Source organism: Patella vulgata, chromosome 8 (genome assembly GCF_932274485.2).
Source record: "Patella vulgata chromosome 8, xgPatVulg1.2, whole genome shotgun sequence".
In the NCBI taxonomy this organism is placed as follows: domain Eukaryota; kingdom Metazoa; phylum Mollusca; class Gastropoda; family Patellidae; genus Patella; species Patella vulgata.
In genome coordinates, this window is record NC_065886.2 from 1,153,697 (window position 1) to 1,174,680 (window position 20,984).

Below are 20,984 nucleotides of genomic sequence, written 5' to 3' on the forward strand. Positions count from 1 at the left end.
ACCTGTCTAAACTAATTACAGGTGAAATAATTATAGATTTTGTAGAGTTTAATTATATATATAGATATTTGCACGTGGTTAATTATATAGGTAGATATTGTCAAGTGTTTTGGTAACAGATTTGTTATCATTCTCACCAGTCTAGGCCTTTATTAAACTCACATTATCTCCAGCTAGGCCTTTATTAAACTCACATTATCTCCAGCTAGGCCTTTATTAAACTCATATTAAAATATTCTGACACCCTGATCACTGCTTTACAAAAAAACATCTGTTTTATTTTTGTGGGTCCCAATCACCACTTTATAAAATACAGATGTTTTAGTCAGTCTGCCTAACAGATTCTTTGAACTAGGGATGTTGAAATGAAAGAAGTGCTAAACGGTTGAATAATAAAACCCTATTTTTCTAAACAAATGGCCCAGTTGTGTTGTATAGACATTACACCTACCGCATCTGTAAACAACAGTATTGACATACCAAAAATACACCGCCTCATCACCATTGTTTTTATTTGTTTATTTGTTTGTGTAAATATGACCGTATTATACAACAATAATAATCCTATTGTTAAATAAAATATTTCAGTAACTTTAATAATTTCCCCGATTTCAACAATTTCAGTTGCGCACATTACAGATCTGCGTCTGTTAGAAAGATGGCCTCAGTTTGATTTTGTTTAATTTGAACGGTTAATTTATGTTAATAGGGTTTAACGTCTGGTCAACAAACTACCTTCTATGGTTACGTATCGTCGAAACTTCTTAAATTTACGTGCACATCATATTAGATATGATCTGCGGTGGATCCCGATTGGAACCATTTGTGGACAGATGTACTCCTTCTAGGGATTCAACACGGCCACGGTATATTTTATAAGGGATTGAAAATAGACCCAAGGACGAGCAGAGACTTTAAAGGGACAATAACACTCTTGCTGGCTTGAAAGCTCCAGAAAATAAATAATAGCATTATTCTAAGTATTAGATGTTCAAGTGTCCTACCTGTTGTGTAAATTACCCATTACATCCAATTTTACTTGTCCAGAGGGTTCGAAAATATTTTTAAATTGAAGTTTCATTTGAAAAGGTTTACGTTAGATGTTTCAAACCATTATGTTGAATTTTTCAAAATTTTTAAATAAGGTGTGTTAAGATGACATTTGTATCATCAATTAATTGAAATATTGTAAAATAGTAGCCTACAATTTGTTGACCAGAATAAAGATTGGGACATATTATTCAGTTACAACAAGAGTGGTATTGAGCCTTTAAACGAGAATTCACAGATATGGTTCGGTGAATAAAACAGAGTGGAAGACTCCTAGAACCCTTTATTCTCCTCTCAAACAATTCAGAGAGAGAAGGATGGGGTTTATAACGTCCACTCAACACAAACTAGGTCATTTCGAGACTAACACATGGTTCAATTTTATTTCAACAATTCGCTTGCGCGTAGGGGTCTTTAGCAGTGGGAGGAAACCGGAGGACCCAGAGAAAACCCACGAGGTTGGACAGGCGACCCTACTCCTTGTCATATACAACCGTGGATTCGAAACCACGCAAGTTGACTCAATGACAGGCCTTATGATAATTCATGCACGTGCTAACCATTCGGCCACCCCCCCCCCCCCAATAAGTCAGAAGGCGGAAGGTTTGAACAGGCCGTCATGGGAGTAAGACCAAAGGGCTAGGCCAGTGTTTGAACAGGCCGTCATGGGAGTAAGACCAAAGGGCTAGGCCAGTGTTTGAACAGGCCGTCATGGGAGTAAGACCAAAGGACTAGGCCAGTGTTTGAACAGGCCGTCATGGGAGTAAGACCAAAGGGCTAGGCCAGTGTTTGAACAGGCCGTCATGGGAGTAAGACCAAAGGACTAGGCCAGTGTTTGAACAGGCCGTCATGGGAGTAAGACCAAAGGGCTAGGCCAGTGTTTGAACAGGCCGTCATGGGAGTAAGACCAAAGGACTGGCCAGTGTTTGAACAGGCCGTCATGGGAGTAAGACCAAAGGGCTAGGCCAGTGTTTGAACAGGCCGTCATGGGAGTAAGACCAAAGGGCTAGGCCAGTGTTTGAACAGGCCGTCATGGGAGTAAGACCAAAGGACTAGGCCAGTGTTTGAACAGGCCGTCATGGGAGTAAGACCAAAGGGCTAGGCCAGTGTTTGAACAGGCCGTCATGGGAGTAAGACCAAAGGACTAGGCCAGTGTTTGAACAGGCCGTCATGGGAGTAAGACCAAAGGGCTAGGCCAGTGTTTGAACACTGGATCTGTTCAACCATGTAAATTAACAAGCCAACGATTAAACCATATTTAATCTATTATAACATGTAATAATCACTAGATTATATACTGTCCTCAAACATAGATTAAATCTATCCTTACAAACAATCACAACTCTATCATACCATAATATATTATATATTATAACTCTATCCTTCCATGATGTGTTATACACTATAATATTAGTGTTATAAGCAATGGCTGATTAAAACTGTTCTATCATAACGTGTTATAGGCGATGATCGATTAAAACTGTTCTATCATAATGTGTTATACATCATAATGTGTTATACATCATAATGTGTTATACATCATGTGTTATAACTGGTGATTGATTAAAACTGTTCTATCATAATGTGTTATACACCATAATATGTTATACACATAATGTGTTATACATCATAACGTGTTATAAGCGATGATCGATTAAACTGTTCCCCCATAATGTGTTATACACTATAACGTGTTGTACACCATAATGTGTTCTATCATAATGTGTTATACACCGTGATGTGTTATACACTATAACGTGTTATACACCATAATGTGTTATAAGCAATGATCCATTAAAACTGTTCTATCATAATGTGTTATACACCATATGTGTTATACACCATATGTGTTATAAGCGATGATCGATTAAAACTATTCTATCATAATGTGTTATACACAATAATGTGTTATAGACTATAACGTGTTATAAGGGATGATCGATTAAAACTGTTCTATCATAATGTGTTATACACCATGACAATTAACCCACTAAACCAAAGTCCCTTGGATTCCTGATCCTGCATGTAACAACAAAACCCCTCCTGAACTGAGTATCATCATGCTTCAAATTATGATTGGCTAACAGATTTTCCATGACCAATCAAAAACCATATAACAAATCAAATCTGGATGAACATTTATAAATATTTATACATTCAGGCACAAGTGACAATCTAATATACCTCCTCCACCATTGGAAATATTTATTATACACAACACAAAAAGCAATAATTAGACACATAAACGATAGCTTTGTACAGCTGTGTAAAAATTTACATAAAGAGAGAACCACTCGACACAAACTAGGTCATTTCGAGACTAACATATGGCTCCATTTTATTTCAATAATTTGCTTGCACGTAGGGGTCTGAAGAAATCCCACAACCCCCTGTAGAAATATATCATAGATGCATTATGTAAGATTTAGCTAAAGAATTGACTGGTTTTTCTAAAATAGTTCAAATGCTGATAATGCAAAATGAATATATTGAAAATGTTATTCAAATAACACTATTCTAAGCCAAGTTATCACTGTTTGTAGTTTTGACAAGATGTGTGAATAGACTGTTTATTATCCTAACCACGGTACTTGTTAATCATCAACACTAAACATTGATAAATAATGTTTAAAATAAATGACGATCATGTTTCATTCCGTTAAAATATCCATCATCCAATGATCTAGAGAGTTGATTATCGGCTCGTCAAGTGAATAAATGTCTAAATAATTGACCATCCAATGGTCTAAAGAGTTGATTTTGGGTCTGTCATATGAATAAAAATCTGTCACCCCAATAGATAATAATGAAACAAACTTATATTGAACACTTCAGTCAAACAAATTACGGGTTTGTGAGCGAAAACTATGAACCTTTGAAGTGCTGACAGTATAGTCTTGATTGCCGTGTTTCAGACAACTCGAAATTGCAATCCATCGGATAATCTAGAGAGTTGATTATGGGCTTGCCATGTGTAGGGTGACCCACCATAAATAAATATCTCCATATATCTCGACAATTACGCCACAATATTTATATATATGCCAAGCCTCAAATCAGTTTCACACAATTATAGTCACTAAATAAACGATCATGTTGTACTTAATAAGCTATGACCATTAATCACGTATAAATAATAGACTGAAAACTGGTTCCAAGAGTCGTCCATAACATCCAGACACTTTTGAGTAAAAGATAGGTTACGTGCCCTTGTTTTGAAATTAGTCTCGCTTAACCAGTCTATCGACCATTCTACGTCTGATTGACAGGTCGGGATAATCAAGACTACTTTTTTACGAAACATAACAGAAAGCTAGAACAAGAAATTGAATTTAGAAATAAGCACGTTAGGTAGCTCAACAATCGTTTTAAGAAGCTTGTAAAAGTAAAATGAAACTACTGCTAGTATCATGTTCCTGTCTAATCCGAGTGATTCAGAGATATTATTTGTACTAAACCAAAAGATGCCGCTCTTAACGGTACAGTTAATGATAAAGCGATTTAAAAAATGAAACGAACGTAATTTCTAAATCTGCTGTAATAACCAAGAAGCTTAATTTTACTGCTATTCAAAATCGTCAACAATAAATATTTTACGGCTGTAATAGTTGATAGATTTGTAGAGAATTGCACGCGCCATGGCTATTTATAGTATCATACTGTCAGAAAGTTGGTCTCGGCACGGCGAATGTGCACGCTTCAGTGGTACTCTCAAACTATCAGCGGTGGACTGTATTTCTGTGAGTACATGGGTCACCCTACCATGTGATTAAATGTCTAAATAATAAATTATAAAACATTTGAAGCCAAATTATAAAGACCTGCAATAGACAGATTTGCTCTTACATAATGCATCTTTACATGAAATGAAAGAGTAGAAAGGACCGAGAGGTTGTAAGCCTCCTCTCCTTCTCCTTCTCCGCCCAATGGCATTTAAAACTTAAAACTGGAAATACACCACACAATCTTATGAAATTACTGTTTATTAGTAAATTACTGTTTATTAGTAAATTACTGTTTATTAGTAAATTACTGTTTATTAGAAAATTATTGTTTATTAGTAAATTACTGTTTAATAGGAAATTACTGTTTATTAGAAAATTACTGTTTATTAGGAAATTACTGTTTATTAGTAAATTAGGAAATTACTGTTTATTAGGAAATTACTGTTTATTAAGAAATTACTGTTTATTAAGAAATTACTGTTTATTAAGAAATTACTGTTTATTATGAAAATTACTGTTTTATTAAGAAATTACTGTTTATTAGGAAGTTTCAACTAGGAATCCTTAGACTTTATCAAGTAATTGTAAGAAACAGTAATAATATTTACTGAATAATAATAATAATAAAATTGATAATAATAATAATAATAACATTCTGTACAACGACACACAAACTAGGTCATTTCGAGACTAATATATGATTCAATTTTATTTCTATAATTCGATTCTATAATTGTAAGAAACAGTAATAATATTTACTGAATACCAATATTTACTGAATAATAATAATAAAAATATTGATAATAATAATAATAATGATCTGTATAACGACACACAAACTAGGTCATTTGGAGACTAATATATGATTCAATTTTATTTCTATAATTCGATTGCGCGTAGGGATCTTTAGCAGTGGGAGGAAACCGAAGGACTCAGAGAAAACAAACCCATGAGGTTAGACACGTGGCTCTACTCTCTGTCACATTCAAGCAGGGAATCGAAACCACGCCACTTTACTCAATGACAGACCTCCTGATTTCACGCGCATGCGTTAAACCACTGATAATATTCCACACTGATTGTCTGCCCATGAAAAGTGACATCATCAATTTTTTGGGTCGTTGGCTCGATGGGTTAAAATGAAACAAACAAAGCTAAATATAAAATAACCCTACAATAACCGTACAATGTCCATTTATACAAAAGTAAAATTAAACATTCTTGATAAGAGCTCAAAATGGTTATTGGCCAATTCACTGATCACGTGATCATCTCAAATACCAGATCATTGAGTTGAATTGAACCATCTACAGTCAACGACAAAAACTTCTCGGCTGCTTTAGCACTAACTGTCCTTAACGATGGTAACCGTAGCAACGTTTTACCATAGCGACGTGTTTCATTTGGGTAGTTATGTAAGGTGTATCGTCTAAGGGTGTCTAATATTTTGGTTTGGAGACCCAACACGCTGAATTTGTCTTGGATACCAACAGCATCTGTAAAACAAATATTGAAAAGACCATTTTAAAGAAAAAAAGATAATAATCATTACTTTTTTTATAAATTAATATTTACTTGAGATTTTCTTACTGTCAAATAGGGAATAATTACTGTCAAATTAGGGAATACTTACTGTCAAATAGGGAATACCTACTGTCAAATAGGGAATAATTACTATCAAATTAGGGAATACTTACTGTCAAATAGGGAATACCTACTGTCAAATAGGGAATAATTCTTGTCAAATAGAGAATCCTTACTGTCAAATAGGGAATACTTATTGTCATATAGGGAGAATACTGATTAAATAAGACACTCACCTGGAAATGTGAGAACAATGGCGTTTATTATACAGAATTCTGTTCTATCAATTTTTAATTCTTGAAGTCGTCCTGTGAATTCCATGGTAGCGTTGATTAATTCTTTACCCCAGCCCATACCTTGAGCCACATCAATAGGAATGACCACACCCTCGGCAAACTTAATACAATTACCCAGATTCATTGATCTGTAATTTAAAATACATGATAATCAAAGCTTAAACTATACAAGATGTAATCACGGTTTGCTTTCTCTATTTCTTGTATTCAATTTGTTTATCACATTAATAAGCAGTTCAACTCCTCCTTCTACAAGTGTTATATTGAACTACAAAACATCTTATGCACATTTTGTCATGTGGTTCAAATGTATATGAATTCCAAGTTTCTGTACAATAGATAATAAGGAAATGTACTTGGGCCTTGTGTACAATAGATAATATAGGGACGGTACTTGTGTACAAGAGGCTTCACATCTATTTCCTTGCACACTGGTCCCTTTCTCTGTTGTTTTTCAGCAGATAAATGGTTATAATTGTTATTACTTGACCAAGAGAAAAAAACAATACAGTGGCACTCAAAGTCCCAATGAACAATCTCCAAGTTTTAAAACTTCCAATCCACCTAAATCAGCCATGGAATCAAATTCCTCTCAATTATTGAATCCGAGGAATATTCTAGGTATATGCTGTGACAAGTGTTGTGTATGAGACAGACTATGCTTACCTGTAAGCCAGTCGTAGCACGTTTAATTCCATAAAAGATGATTTTAATAGACACATCTGATCTTCCATACTAAGTTCCTGGAAGCCTGTAAATACCAGCAGGTAAAATACCAGCAGGTAAAATACCAGCACGTAAAATAAGGTAGTAATGGGTGTATATATTATATATATAGGATGTAGTAATGGATGGTGCAGTAATCCTCTGAGAGAGAGAGAGAGAGAGAGAGAGAGAGAGAGAGAGAGAGAGAGAGAGAGAGAGAAATGGGGTTTAACTCCACTCGACACAAACTAGGTCATTTCGGGACTAACATATGGTTTAATTTTATTTCAATAATTCGCTTGCGCATAGGGGTCTTTAGCAGTGGGAGGAAACCGGAGGACCCGGAGAAAACCCACGAGGTTGGACAGGCGACCCTACTCCTTGTCACGTACAACCAAGAATTCGAAACCACGCCAGTCGACTCAATGACAGACTTTATGATACAGCGCGCGCACACTAACCATTCAGCCACCCAACCCCCCTGTGAGAGAGAGAGAGAGAGAGATGGTTCAATTTTATTTCAATAATTTGCCTTTGCATAGGGGTCTTTAGTTGTGGGAGGAAACTGGAGAAAATTCAAGACGTTGGACAGACAACACTGTAACCCGGGTAACATTTAATCTTGTGTATCTAGCACTAATTTCTTTCACATTCATTTAATATCAAATCTCTGTTTAAAAATTTGTAAAATTCATCTAATTTGTACTTGTGTCAAGTTTAAAGCTGACTGATTAATTTTGATAATGAGTGTCCAATTCAAGAAATTAAACGCTTGTAAATTGAACATTCATTATCAAAATTGAATAGTCAGCTTTAAACTGGACACAAGTACAAATTAGATGATTTTGGGTGATATTTAACAAAGATTTGATATTGAATGAATGTGAAAGAAATTAGTGCTAAATACACAAGATTAAATGATACCCCGATTACAGTGCAACACGTCTCCTTGTTACATACAAGCCTGGAATTGAAACCACAACGCTTGACTCAATGATGGACCTTATAATATAAAGCACATGCACATGCATACAACCACTTGACAACCCTAGACCACTCGACAACCCTATTAACGACCATTATTGTGTCTTTTATGACCACATGTGTCATGGCAGGAAGGAGAGTAACATTTTCACCTATTCTTCGTTTAATTCAATTACGTATATAAACATGACAGTCGGTAACTTAACGCCCCAACTACACAACAACTTCTTTAGGAAACAAACTGACATATGATGGACTTTCGGCACCAACCAGACGGGTGTACGCCACGAGGCCTGCTACAAAACGAGAAAATACTATTGAAGGCGAGTGTACGCCATGCAGTCTGCTACGAGACAAGAAAATACTGTTACATATTAGATTGGAAGTCTTTTTTCCATTTCATCCGAACTAGGTGCTCGTTTCCTTACCACTCAAATATGGAAACTGATGGACCTTTGCTTTTGGGGAACCACGGTGGCTAGGTGGTTAAGCCGCTGGCTTGCTAGACTGGAGGTCGGGTGTTTGATCCCTGCATTGGCCGAGAAAGTTCATTCCGATTTTCCGACGTGTTTTCCCCTTGTCAGTGGTGCAGAACAGGGAGCCTGACAAGGACAGCTGTCTAGGCCTTCGGATGATATGAAAAACTGAGGTCCCGTGTATACATTGGAATCCACATAAAAGATCCCTTGGCAGTTGGAATTCGATATAAGAGTAGACGATAGTGCCGCTGCCCGGGCAAAATTTCCCTCATAGCACACTGTATGGCGTATGCCCGTCTTCATTAGCCCAGTATAGGAGCAGAACAGTAGGACGTTAAACCCCATTTCATTTCATTTGTTTGCTTTTGATACCAACGCACCACCCATACATGTGAAGATGGTTGGTCAATTACCTCATCCCATACATCATTAGTAATGTAGAGACCTACCTGGTACTTTCTTGGCCCACTCTATAATATATTTCAACTCTGAATAACCATACTGCATTAACTCATTCACACTTATAGATGATCCATTAATAGCCTCTGAAATAATAATAATAACCATACTGTATTGGCCAGAGAGAGAGTGAGAAAGAAAGAGAGAGCTCAACACAAACCAGGTCATTTCGGGACTAACATATGGTTCAATCTTATTTCAATAATTCGCTTGCGTTTACAGGTCTTTAGCAGTGGGAGGAAACTGGAGAAAACCTACAAGGTATGCCGCGAAATTTTGAACGGCACACTCAGACCAGACCAGATCTTTGGGAGATAGACCTATATCTTAAGTTTCATCAAAATTGAATAAAAACTGTGACCTGTAGCACTGTAATATGAGTATCATTTAATCTTGTGTATCTAGCACTGATTTCTTTCACATTTGTTTAGTATCCAATATTTGTTTAAAAATTCATAAAAACTGTTTAAAATCACCATAAATCATTTAATTTGTATTTCTGTCCAGTTTAAAGCTGACCATTCAATTTTAATAATGAGTGTGAGTCCAATTTAAAAGTGTTTAATTTCTAGGTCATTTTAGGACTAACACATGGTTCAATTTTATTTCAACAATTCGCATGTAGGGGTCTTTATCAGTGGGAGGAAACCGGAGAACCCGGAGAAAACTAGTGCTCCTACGGTTAGGACTTTTTGTTATTCGAATAACTGTAGCTATTAACCGGTTAGTAACCGTTTAACTGTATGGTATCAATTTTAAACATAAAACAGAGTTTGTCAGGGGGTGTGAGTCATTACTCGTGCGCACGCTATTATCGTCTAAAAAGCATTACATGCGCAAAAATTTCAGGAATTTTTTCATAGACATGTACAATTCTTTAATGAAAATTTAAACTATCCAAGGCCATATTTATTTGTTAACCTGGTTAACTTGGTTCATTTAAAACATTTTTTAATTCAATATATATCTACTATGATATACCCCCTTCGTACGTGTACGTGACAGATGGCAATAATATTACGATTACACAATGTTACTAAGAATAGAATAAAGTAAATTGGAAGGCGTCTATTGATTGGACAAAAAAGAAATAATTCCTCGCTTGCAAGTAGAATTTTTATGATTGGTTAATTTAACTAAAGATAGGTTGCCAGGCAACGAAACATCCGCCCACAGCAGCTAAATCGTCCGGGCAGTCAATAAGTGTTGTCGCATAGTTTTACTTTTTTCGGTAATGAAACATTTATAATACACTAAAATCTGATTAAGAGTAACAACTCATGATGTAATTACAATGTATCAGAAAACCGTTAGAATTTGTTTGGTTTTTATAAAGTTTTGCCCCATGCTAACGTTTAGTATACAAAACTTTTAATATCATGGATTTAGCTGTTAAAGTCATAAAAATTCATTGAAAATCAATATACTTGTTTGTCTCAAGCTCTTAAACTCTGTGTATCAATCTGAAGTCAATCGGATGATAACTTTAACCTCTAGAGCATAACAAGATTTTTCAAAGTGATCAAGGGCCATAACTGTGACAGTAATTATCGAAAATCACTGAAAATGAATAGACTTCTTTGTCTCATGACCTTAAACACTGTGTATAAATTTAAAGTCAATCGGATATTAACTTTGGTCTTTAGAGCGTCCACAAGATTTTTTGAAGTGATCAAGGGCCATAACACTGGCAGTAATTATCGAAAATCGCTAAAAATGAATAGACTTCTTTGTCTCATGACCTTAAACACTGTGTATAAATTTAAAGTCAATCGGATATTAACTTTAGCCTCTAGAGCGTCCACAAGATTTTTCAAAGTGATCAAGGGCCATAACTCTGGCAGTAATTATCTGAAATCGCTGAAAATCAATAGGCTTGTTCGTCTCAGGACCTTAAACACTGTGTATAAATTTAAAGTCAATCGGATATTAACTTTGGCCTTTAGAGAGTCCACAAGATTTTTTGAATTAATCAAGCGCCATAACACTGGCAGTAATTATCGAAAATCGCTAAAAATGAATAGACTTCTTTGTCTCATGACCTTAAACACTGTGTATACATTTAAAGTCAATCGGATATTAACTTTAGCCTCTAGAGCGTCCACAAGATTTTTTAAAGTGATCAAGGGCCATAACTCTGGCAGTAATTATCTGAAATCGCTGAAAATCAATAGGCTTCATTTTCTCATGACCTTAAACACTGTGTATAAATTTAAAGTCAATCAGATATTAACTTTGACCTGTAGAGCGTCCACAAGATTTTTTTAAGTGATCAAGGGCCATAACTCTGGCAGTAATTATCGGAAATCGCTGAAAATCAATAGGCTTCTTCGTCTTATGACCTTCAACACTGTGTATAAATTTAAAGTCAATCGGATATAAACTTTGGCCTGTAGAGCGTCCACAAGATTTTTTGAAGTGATCAAGGGCATAACTCTGGCAGTAATCAATAGGCTTCTTCGTCTCATGACCTTAAACACTGTGTATAAATTTAAAGTCAATCGGATATTAACTTAAGCCTCTAGAGCGTCCACAAGCAATTGTGGACGCCGGACGGACGGCGGCGACGACAATATACGACCACATTTCAATGTGGGCGTATAAAAACCAAAGTAGAATTCTTGCGAGAAATTACAAGATATGAAACGTGTTGAATGTCGTAACGAATCAAGAATAATGTCATTTTCTAGCCTTTATGATTATATTTTGAATGGTGGTTACGTTTTTAAGTAAATAATAAACACGGTAGAATATAGTTAGAAATGCCGAGAAGTATTTAGATTGGATTAACAATAGCTAAAGTCAGAACCAGGTCCGTTGACTTTGCCGTATGACTACGACGAGTGCTATTAATAGTATTATTTTTTAGCAGTCGGATATTAACTTTAGCCTCTTTGCACCTCCTCAAGATTTTTCATAGTGATCAAGGGCCATAACTCTGGCAGTAATTATCAGAAATCGTTGAAAATCAATAGGATTCGTCGTCTGATCATGACCTTAAACACTGTGTATAAATTTCAAGTCAATCCGATATTAAATTTAGCCTCTAGAATGTCCTCAAGCAATTGTGAACGCCGGACAGACCGACGGACCGAGGGGGGGGGGGGGCGACAACAATATACGACCACATTTCAATGTGGGCGTATAAAAACTGATTTATGATTTACTGTTATAGTTTAGTACATGTCATACTTATCTTCAATATTTTGTGTAAAATTCAGGGAACATTGAAGTTCCAATATGCACCAAAATCAAACTCATCCAAGATCTTTTGATATAATATTAAGTTTCAACTGTATTGGACAAAAAATGTGTCCTCTAGCGGGTCCACAACCTTGGTATACATATTTCATATTTTTTTTCATAAAGAGGAGAGGCCATTTTTTGGGGAAGTTTCGGTCAGATTTTCACGTAATTCAAACTGAACGGTGTAACATTGATATCTTTGAACATTTTTTTTTTTTTAAAGTCAATGAAAAATTGTAGGCGAATAAATATTACTGTGAGTCGTGTATATACATTTATCACCCAATAATACATTCTACAGTAGATATCGCTTGTGTGATATATTTCATAAACTACTGCAATATCTCCTTTACATGAATTTGATTGGTCAGTTGAAAAGGAACTACTTTTTTTTTATTTTCAAAGAACAGTTCATTTATTATTAAAAGTACCTTTTTTTAAATTAAAAATGAACTATTATTATTCAATTGACCTTGATGGAAACACTGGGTCAATATAAAGGACTTTGCAATGGTTGAATTGCTGTCAAAAAATGATGTATCACTACGTCGCCCGTAATGTTCAGTAAAAGTGAAATCTACAGCAAAGAATTATATTTATCTATTTGTGCATGTAAGAAGGGATTGGGTGATAAATAAAATCTCCTACTCGTCTTTTTTGATATCAAAAAATATAAAGTAAAAAAAAGTTCGGCAGAGCCTCGTTTTTTGTTACTTTATCAACTTGTGTTGATATTTTTTGATATCAAAAAAGACTGGTAGGAGATTATCATGGAGTTCAGGTGTAACCAGGGCTCTATAAAAGTTGAGTGTGCCTGCGCACACACTTGAAAATGTGCCTGCAGGGTCATACTGAAACACAGGGATGTAGCCATGATTTGGTGAGTGGTGTATAAATATATCTGGGGAGCGGAGCGAGGCAAAAAAATTTTTGGGAGGGGGGCGTGGTCTTTTATGAAAATTAAACCCTTGTTGGTGTATTTTCAGAGCATCTGCTGCCTTTTGTATTTGGTTCAGTGCAAATCAAATTTCCATTTATATATTCAAATTTTACTAAATTCACTTAATTTTCATCAATGATACAGGGATCTAAAAACTTTTTGACACCACCCGACCGAGCATAAAATTGTCCCGCCCCACTCTGTTTCTCTGGATAGTTGAGGACCTTTAGGCATTTGTTATTTTGTTGGGTTTTTTTTTTTCAAATATTACTTTATTACTTTGAGATTAAAAATGAAAACGATTCTTAAAACGGTGTTTGTGTTTTATTTGAGTACAACGAATTATGACAACAGGTAGATATTGATAATTAAAACACGTTGTATTATTTGACTTATTTGTAAAGTTGTTGTACGTGTCTCACGAATATTATTATTATTACGGTGGAATGAGAATCAGGTCAGGCAGAAACTGAGAAAGCTCTCATCGTCCTCCTAGTCCTACTCTCGGGCCGTAGCAAATCCACGGTCAACACAGGTAAGAAATAAAATAAGAAACATCATGAAAATTTGCAGGCACGTGTTGGACAATTACGACATTCAAACCTGTAACATTGGAGTACCGTAAATTGGTCTGGGTGACCTATTTACGGCAAATAAACAAATATTATAAAGACCGTAGAATAATTGTAAAATGAATATACCTAAGCCTACACATCTTCTAAGTATAAATAAACAAAATACCAATACATCTTTCTTTAAACTAATTTGGGATGATAGGGTCTACTACGACAAACAAAAAAAAATTATGCCGTGACAGACATGGTTTGCGTACGTCGGCTTTTACTTTTACCATGGCTTTGCCGTTTAATTGCCGTGGTAAATTTTGAGCGCCGCGTTTGTGTACAGAGAAGGACGAAGGGGTTTAAATACGACTGGGCGGCTTTCTTCGATTTTTTCTTTGTGCTGGGCGGCAAAAAATAGTGCCGGGCGCAGGCGCCGCCCGCCGTGGCTACATCTTTAAAAATGTGCCTGCAAAATTTTTTTTTAAACCAAATGTGCCTGCGCACGCCGTGCGCATCTGCGCGGAAATATCGATGCCTGGGTGTAACTTATATGTACTGTGACTTCAGGTGTAGATGTTCAAATGTAACTTACTGTCTAATTTAGGAAAATAATCTGGTTGAGCGTTAACCAATGTTTCAATAATCGTATCTTGAAATTCGTCTTTATTTGGAACAGCTGCCAAAGTACCGTCTGGCATCACACAACCTGCCATTTCTTCTGTTCGTTGGCGCTTGTGCCGGTGCTTCCCTCCTGGTGATCGGTCTTCACGAACCGCTGAAAATAACAAAATAAATATCAATCTGTCTTCAGTGGCTTTTTGGACAAGTAATGATTTGATCACAAGTCAACTGAGTCTACTTTCAATTTATACATCTATTGTGTTTTACGGTATCCTATCCACATTACGCCAGTTGTTCAGAAGCCTATTTCATTTCATTTACGGAGAGAAAGAAATGGGGTTTAACGTCCACTCGACACAAACTAGGTCATTTCGGAACTAACATATGGTTTAATTTTATTTCAATAATTCGCTTGAGCGTAGGGGTCTTTAGCAGTGGGAGGAAACCGGAGGATCCGGAGAAAACCCATGAGGTTAGACAGGTGACCCTACTCCTTGTCACGTACAACCGGGGATTCGAAACCACACCAGTTGACCCAATGACAGGCCTTATGATACAGTGTTAACGTTTTAAACAGTGGGAGAGTGCAAGTGGTCACATCATATACCCCATGCCATCTACTATACATGTACTAATATTCTAAATCATTAGGATTTTCAAATATTAAATTGAAATAATCTTGAGATACCAGCTGATATTGAATTAATATCACATGTATTAAAAACCTGATAAAATATTGGTAAATGTAGTTTTAAATGGGAGCCACAGTCAGTGGCTCAGTGATTAAGGTTCCAGCTAACTAACCAGGCAGGACACCCTCGGTTCGATCCCGGTGTTGACCAATAAAATTTCACAGGATTTTTGAGTGTGGTGATTACCCTTGGAGAGTCCATCAAGGAAGAGTGTAGAGTATGGTGTTTACCCTTGTCAGTGGTGTAGGATGGAAGGCCTAGCAAGGAAGAGTGTAGAGTCATGGTGATTAACCGTGTCAGTGATGTAGGATGGAGGGCCTAGAACACAGCGTAGAGTCGTGGTGATTTTCCTTGTCAGTGGTGTAGGATGCAGGGCCTAGCAAGGAAGAGTGTAGAGTCGTGGTGTTTACCCTGGTCAGTGGTGTAGGATGGGGAGCCTAGCAAGAAACAGAGTAGAGTCGCGGTGATTAACCGTGTCAGTGGTGTAGGATGGAGGAGTGTCTGGTTGAAGAACTAAGTAACAATGCTGGGAATATGCCGCCCTTTATATCAATAGAGATAAAAATAACCTCCATCTTACCCTCTTTCTTCATGCCCATCTGCGTGCATTTATTATATCTACAATGTTGGCAACTATTTCTCGTAGATTTGTTAATAACACAGTTTCCTTGTTCTCGACACACGTAGGTCAAGCCTTTCTGTACGGTACGCTTAAAAAATCCCTTACAACCTTCACACGAAAACACGGAATAATGATATCCAGACGCACGATCCTCGCAAACTAGACATTTCGTTCCAGTGATATTACCAATATCAACAGTCTTTCCTTGTGAATCGATCGTTGTTTCACGATAATCTTCCATAGCCATCGGTTGTGCGAAGACAGCATGAGTGTCTGAGATGGTGACTGTCATTGGATTACTGCTGACCGTCTGCACAGATTCTGTATATTCTACCGGGGATAAGGTTGTATTTCCACCATTTTCATTCTCCATTATAATGAGAATATTTTCGTTATTTGGATTATTTGATTGTTGTTGAATTTCAGGAATTTCCATATTTGACTGATTCTGATTAATGTGACCATTCTCTTCCATCTTGAATATTTCTACCTGAAATAATTTCAAACAAAACAAACCAGTTATTCAAAAAAATAATCATTACATTATTTAAAATTAATATTATTTGTCAATTTTTAGGTTAGTTCACCATTTGTATAACAATATACCTTGGTAGTTACATGTAGGGTACCGGTATATAATACAAGTTGAATCAAGCTACAAAGTCTCGTCTACATAGACCTAGACTGTGGGTTTCCTCCATTGATATAAATATAGGGCTAGACCCAAAGTGTGAGTTTCCTCTATTCAGACATGCTCTAGCTTTTCCTTTTACCAAATCTTGACATCTGCTGACAAATGGTTGGTGTTGATGTCTGCACATCAGGCTGACCTTAAAAATATCTTTGTTTCACCAAACCCGACCCACAATCGAGGTGAAGGGTCGGTAGGTCGGGTTTTTTTTTCAGATTTCTTTTTTTTAAGAGCTAATTTGACAGCTTGATAATTTTCCGGGTGCAAACATTCGTCTTCTTTTATTGGCAAACAAATCAATGACATCGGGATTTTTCTTGATGCACGACTCGCACACAAATTGCGACAAACTCACGTTTGAAACTCCCTCAACACGTTTTTAACGATCGTGCGGGTTGTGCCTTTATTTTTCTCGAAAACGGATATTGAAAATATCGTCGTCATGTTTAAAACGACGCCCCACAGACATAGAGGCAGAATCATTTCGTGGGAATGGACGTGCTTTCGTCTGCAACCATTTTGTTGAGAAGCGACACCTATGACGCTTTCGTCTTGATCAACCAGTTTCAATAATGAATCAAACCATAGCCATAGTAAAGGGAAATAACTCCCGTGATATATTTCAGGTTGACACACAAAATAAAATAAAAAGATCGCGAAAAAGTGCAATAAAATAATTTAAGTCGGGGGTGGTTTTAGTTAGTCGGTCGCGTTAGGCGAAACAAAGATATTTTTAAGGTCAGCCTCATGATTATCAATACTCACCTGGTCCTGTGACTTCCTTTTCAACACGGGGATAACGTGGCTAAGTGGGTAAGACGCTGGCTTGCTAGCCTGGAGGTCGGGTGTTCGATCCCTGCATTGGCCAAGAAAGTTCATCCAGATTTTCCGGTCTGGTTTCCCCCCTGTCAGTGATGCAGGACTGAGGGCCTGACAAGGACAGCTGTCTAGTCGTGTGGGTGGGACGAAAAACCGAGGTCCTGTGTATACATTGGCGTGCATGTAAAAGATCCCTTGACAGTTAGAATTTGATATAAGAGTAGGCCTTAGTGTCGCTGTCCGGGCAAAATTTCCCTCATAGCACACTGTTTGGCATATGCCCGTCTTCATCAGCCCAGTAGGACGTTAAACCCCATTTCATTTCATAATCTTTGAGAGGCATTTAGTAACTGGATAGAGCAATAAACTATATGGAAGAACAGCTACTGATTTATTTGGGCGAATACTCTTCGTACCGTCGCCCAAATAAATAAGAAGCTGTTTTTCCATATTTACAGTTTATTCCCATTTCATTTCATTTCCAAAATGAGTAGGCCTACCGTACTTGCAACTTGTAGTCATCTTTAAAGGAGGTAAATTGCTAATATTTTGGACGTAGAAATCGACACAAATGGGTCGCAACGCATATAATAATGTAATATGAATGTATATAAACTGATTTACATTCAATCGTTTCTGTTTTTACTCTAATTTCAAATCAGTTATGTTCGGTGAAATATGCCAGAAGTCTCAATCGAATGGCAATCTCAAACATCTGGTTATTCCAGTCTACACCGATAGTATTTACTTTACTGCCCATGCTCTCCAGATAAGAATATAACGTCCCTGTTTAATTGACATGACTAGTGGAATATGTCTAGCCTCGTTCTTTGAGTCCCTTGTTACAAATGGTGCTGAAATGCATTATGGTACACGATTCATGTACCAATGGTAAAATGTTTATTTTGTCTTAAATATTGGATATCAGAAGCCCATCTTTTCCCGGTAAGATCACAACATCAATGTTGATTTTAATTGACAAATAATTTGTGTTTTCAATGTCGAAGAATTTGGATGAGATGACCTAGTAGGGCACTTATTTGACCTATAATTAGTAGTCACATCTGAAAATTTGAAGTCTCTACAATAACAGAAATCACTGTAGGTGTACGAAAGTGGAGTAGCCTCACTACTGAATAGAGTCGGATACTTTCTAATACCCATCCTGATATGCATCCTGATATAGTTGAATGTAAATCATTGATTTGGAATGGCAAATATTATTATTATATAACATAACATCCGCTTGCAAATTGGATTGCTGCAAGCTGGTTTGTCTGCTTTTCGCTTTTGTTTCATTTGACAACCTTACCTTACCAGCCAACCAAAAAAACCTTTAATTTGTGGATTACTTTTGACTATAAGCTGCCACGTCGGCTACAGATAATACATATTTATCAACCATAAGCAATGAGATATCAGAAGAACGGCGCAATATCCACAAATAAATTTACTCGTTGGGTTTTTTTTCTATTCCTCTGCTCTGCTTTCAACAGGTGAAGGGAGAAGTTATTGGCTATCTTGTTATAATAAATTACAGGGTGTTTTAAGAAGAGAAGAATAAAACTGCAACACGACCTGGAAAATTAATTGAAATATTTATGCAAAAATAAATATTTTCAAAATGCAACCACCAATCGAACAATAAGTAAATTTAAAATTTGTAAAAACGCAATAAGTATTATAGTCCCGTTGTAGCCTTCATTGTCCAGTCTCTTGTAATTTACGTCTCAGTGGAGTCAACCACTTGCTTATCTAATTATATCGTGGCGGTGGTACTTTTTACCGCCGACCACCGCCGACTACCGCCGACCAAATGCTTTTTACCGCCGACCGTCGTGTAATTACCGCCGACCAAATACTTTTTACCGCCGACCGCATTGTAATGACTTTCGACCGTAATATAATTACCGCCGACCAAATACTTGTTACCGCCGACCAAATGCTTAATGATTCCTTGTTACCGCCGACTATTTTACGGTTGTTTTTTTTTTATAAAAAAGAATACAAGAATGTTATTTTTTATTTGAGGTGTAATCACGTACAAATGTCGAAAAACATTCATATATATTTTAAAGAATATGGAAGGACAAAACTACAATTTAGATATTGAAGGGCAAATATATCAAGATTGTTTCAGCCACTGGTTATAAATAAATAACATTTTAGGCCTATCTTCTATTAGTGCGAGGGTTAGGGTTAGGGTTGTCGACCATATTTATATATAATAAAATCTATATTTTTATCAAACTCTGTGTATTTAACCAAATCTATTTATTTGTCACTAATAATTTAATTAATTTTATATAGTCGGCGGTAACAAGGAATCATTAAGCATTTGGTCGGCGGTAACAAGTATTTGGTCGGCGGTAATTTCACGACGGTCGGCGGTAAAAGTATTGGTCGGCGGTAGTCGGCGGTGGTCGGCGGTAGTCGGCGGTAAAAAGTAATACCCATATCGCAAACATCCCGATCCGCCATAATTCGAGATAATCAGTACTTAAATGTAAACTACGCGATTTAGGGGGAGGGATGCCCCCCCCCCCCACCCACCTACTTAGAATCGAAAGGGTGGGGGGACGAATATGTCTCTGCCCCCCCCCCCCTGATTTTGATCGCCAGGACATATCCACATGAACTCCATGACGCAAAAACAACTGAACCACCTGATGGTGTGTGAGGTGCATAAAATGACCCCCTTCATGATCAGTACCAAAAGCATGTCGCCAAGATATTCATAGAGAACAGTCCTGATCGTAGAGTGAACGTCTTTGGACGATTCACTTAACTTCATGAACAATTAATATTGCGCTTTGATGTAGGTAGTCAATTTTTCCATCTCGTCATCATATTACCCCCATTTACAGCGAAATAACACAGGTACAGTATGGTCGCCTGTCAAACTTCATGGGTTTTCTCCGGGTCCTCCAGTTTCGTCTCACTGCTAAAGACCCCTAAAGACCCCTACGGGCAAGCGAATATTGAAATAAAATTAAACCATGTTAGTCCTTAAATAATCTAGTTTGTGTCGAGTGGACGTTAAATCCCATTTCTTTCTCTCTCTCCCCCTTTGGATGGTGCTACACCCACTTTTTTGTTAATATTTTTTTCTATAAATAGTTTACAGGTTGCAGTTAGTAACCGATTTTATTCTATTTGGGCATGATGCGACATAAGGTTGGACCTATTTATATTGGTCCATGTCCATGTCCGGGCCCCAGGGGCAGAGCCATGCCAAATTTGTGTTTTTGTTTTGGAACTTGGCATATTTATTCCTTATACCGTAAGGGTATTAGCAACTATTTATTTCGGTGTACCGGAAGGATTGGTTACGATCAATATGTACGGCGATATAGTTACATGTTTTTGGTATGCTTCTTTAAGTTTGTGTATCTCAAAATTTTGGTGGTCAACGTCATACAAATTTTGATGGAAAGACATGACCATTTGTTTCTCTGTCTGTAGTGAAAACCATTCAACCCAACGAAAATTTGGGCAAAATTTGAAG

General features: G+C 36.8%; 1 protein-coding gene across 2 annotated transcripts; it reads right to left on the reverse strand.

Moving 5' to 3' along the window:
• Positions 1 to 2,292: 2,292 nt before the first annotated feature.
• LOC126829935 (retinoic acid receptor RXR-alpha-B) lies at positions 2,293 to 19,073 on the reverse strand. Of its 2 annotated transcripts, none has more exons than XM_056102991.1 (7): positions 19,055 to 19,073; positions 15,925 to 16,456; positions 14,624 to 14,806; positions 9,273 to 9,368; positions 7,322 to 7,406; positions 6,596 to 6,783; positions 2,293 to 6,271 (listed from the first exon to the last, which is right to left on the reverse strand). In XM_056102991.1, the coding sequence occupies exons 2-7, from the start codon at positions 16,439 to 16,441 to the stop codon at positions 6,036 to 6,038; spliced, it is 1,305 nt and encodes a 434-aa protein (XP_055958966.1). In that variant the 5' UTR covers positions 16,442 to 16,456; positions 19,055 to 19,073; the 3' UTR covers positions 2,293 to 6,035. The 2 variants fall into 2 exon arrangements, with proteins under 2 accessions (XP_055958966.1, XP_050416072.2); XM_050560115.2 differs by lacking the exon at positions 19,055 to 19,073 and adding an exon at positions 18,789 to 18,974.
• Between the last annotated feature and the right edge of the window lie 1,911 nt (positions 19,074 to 20,984).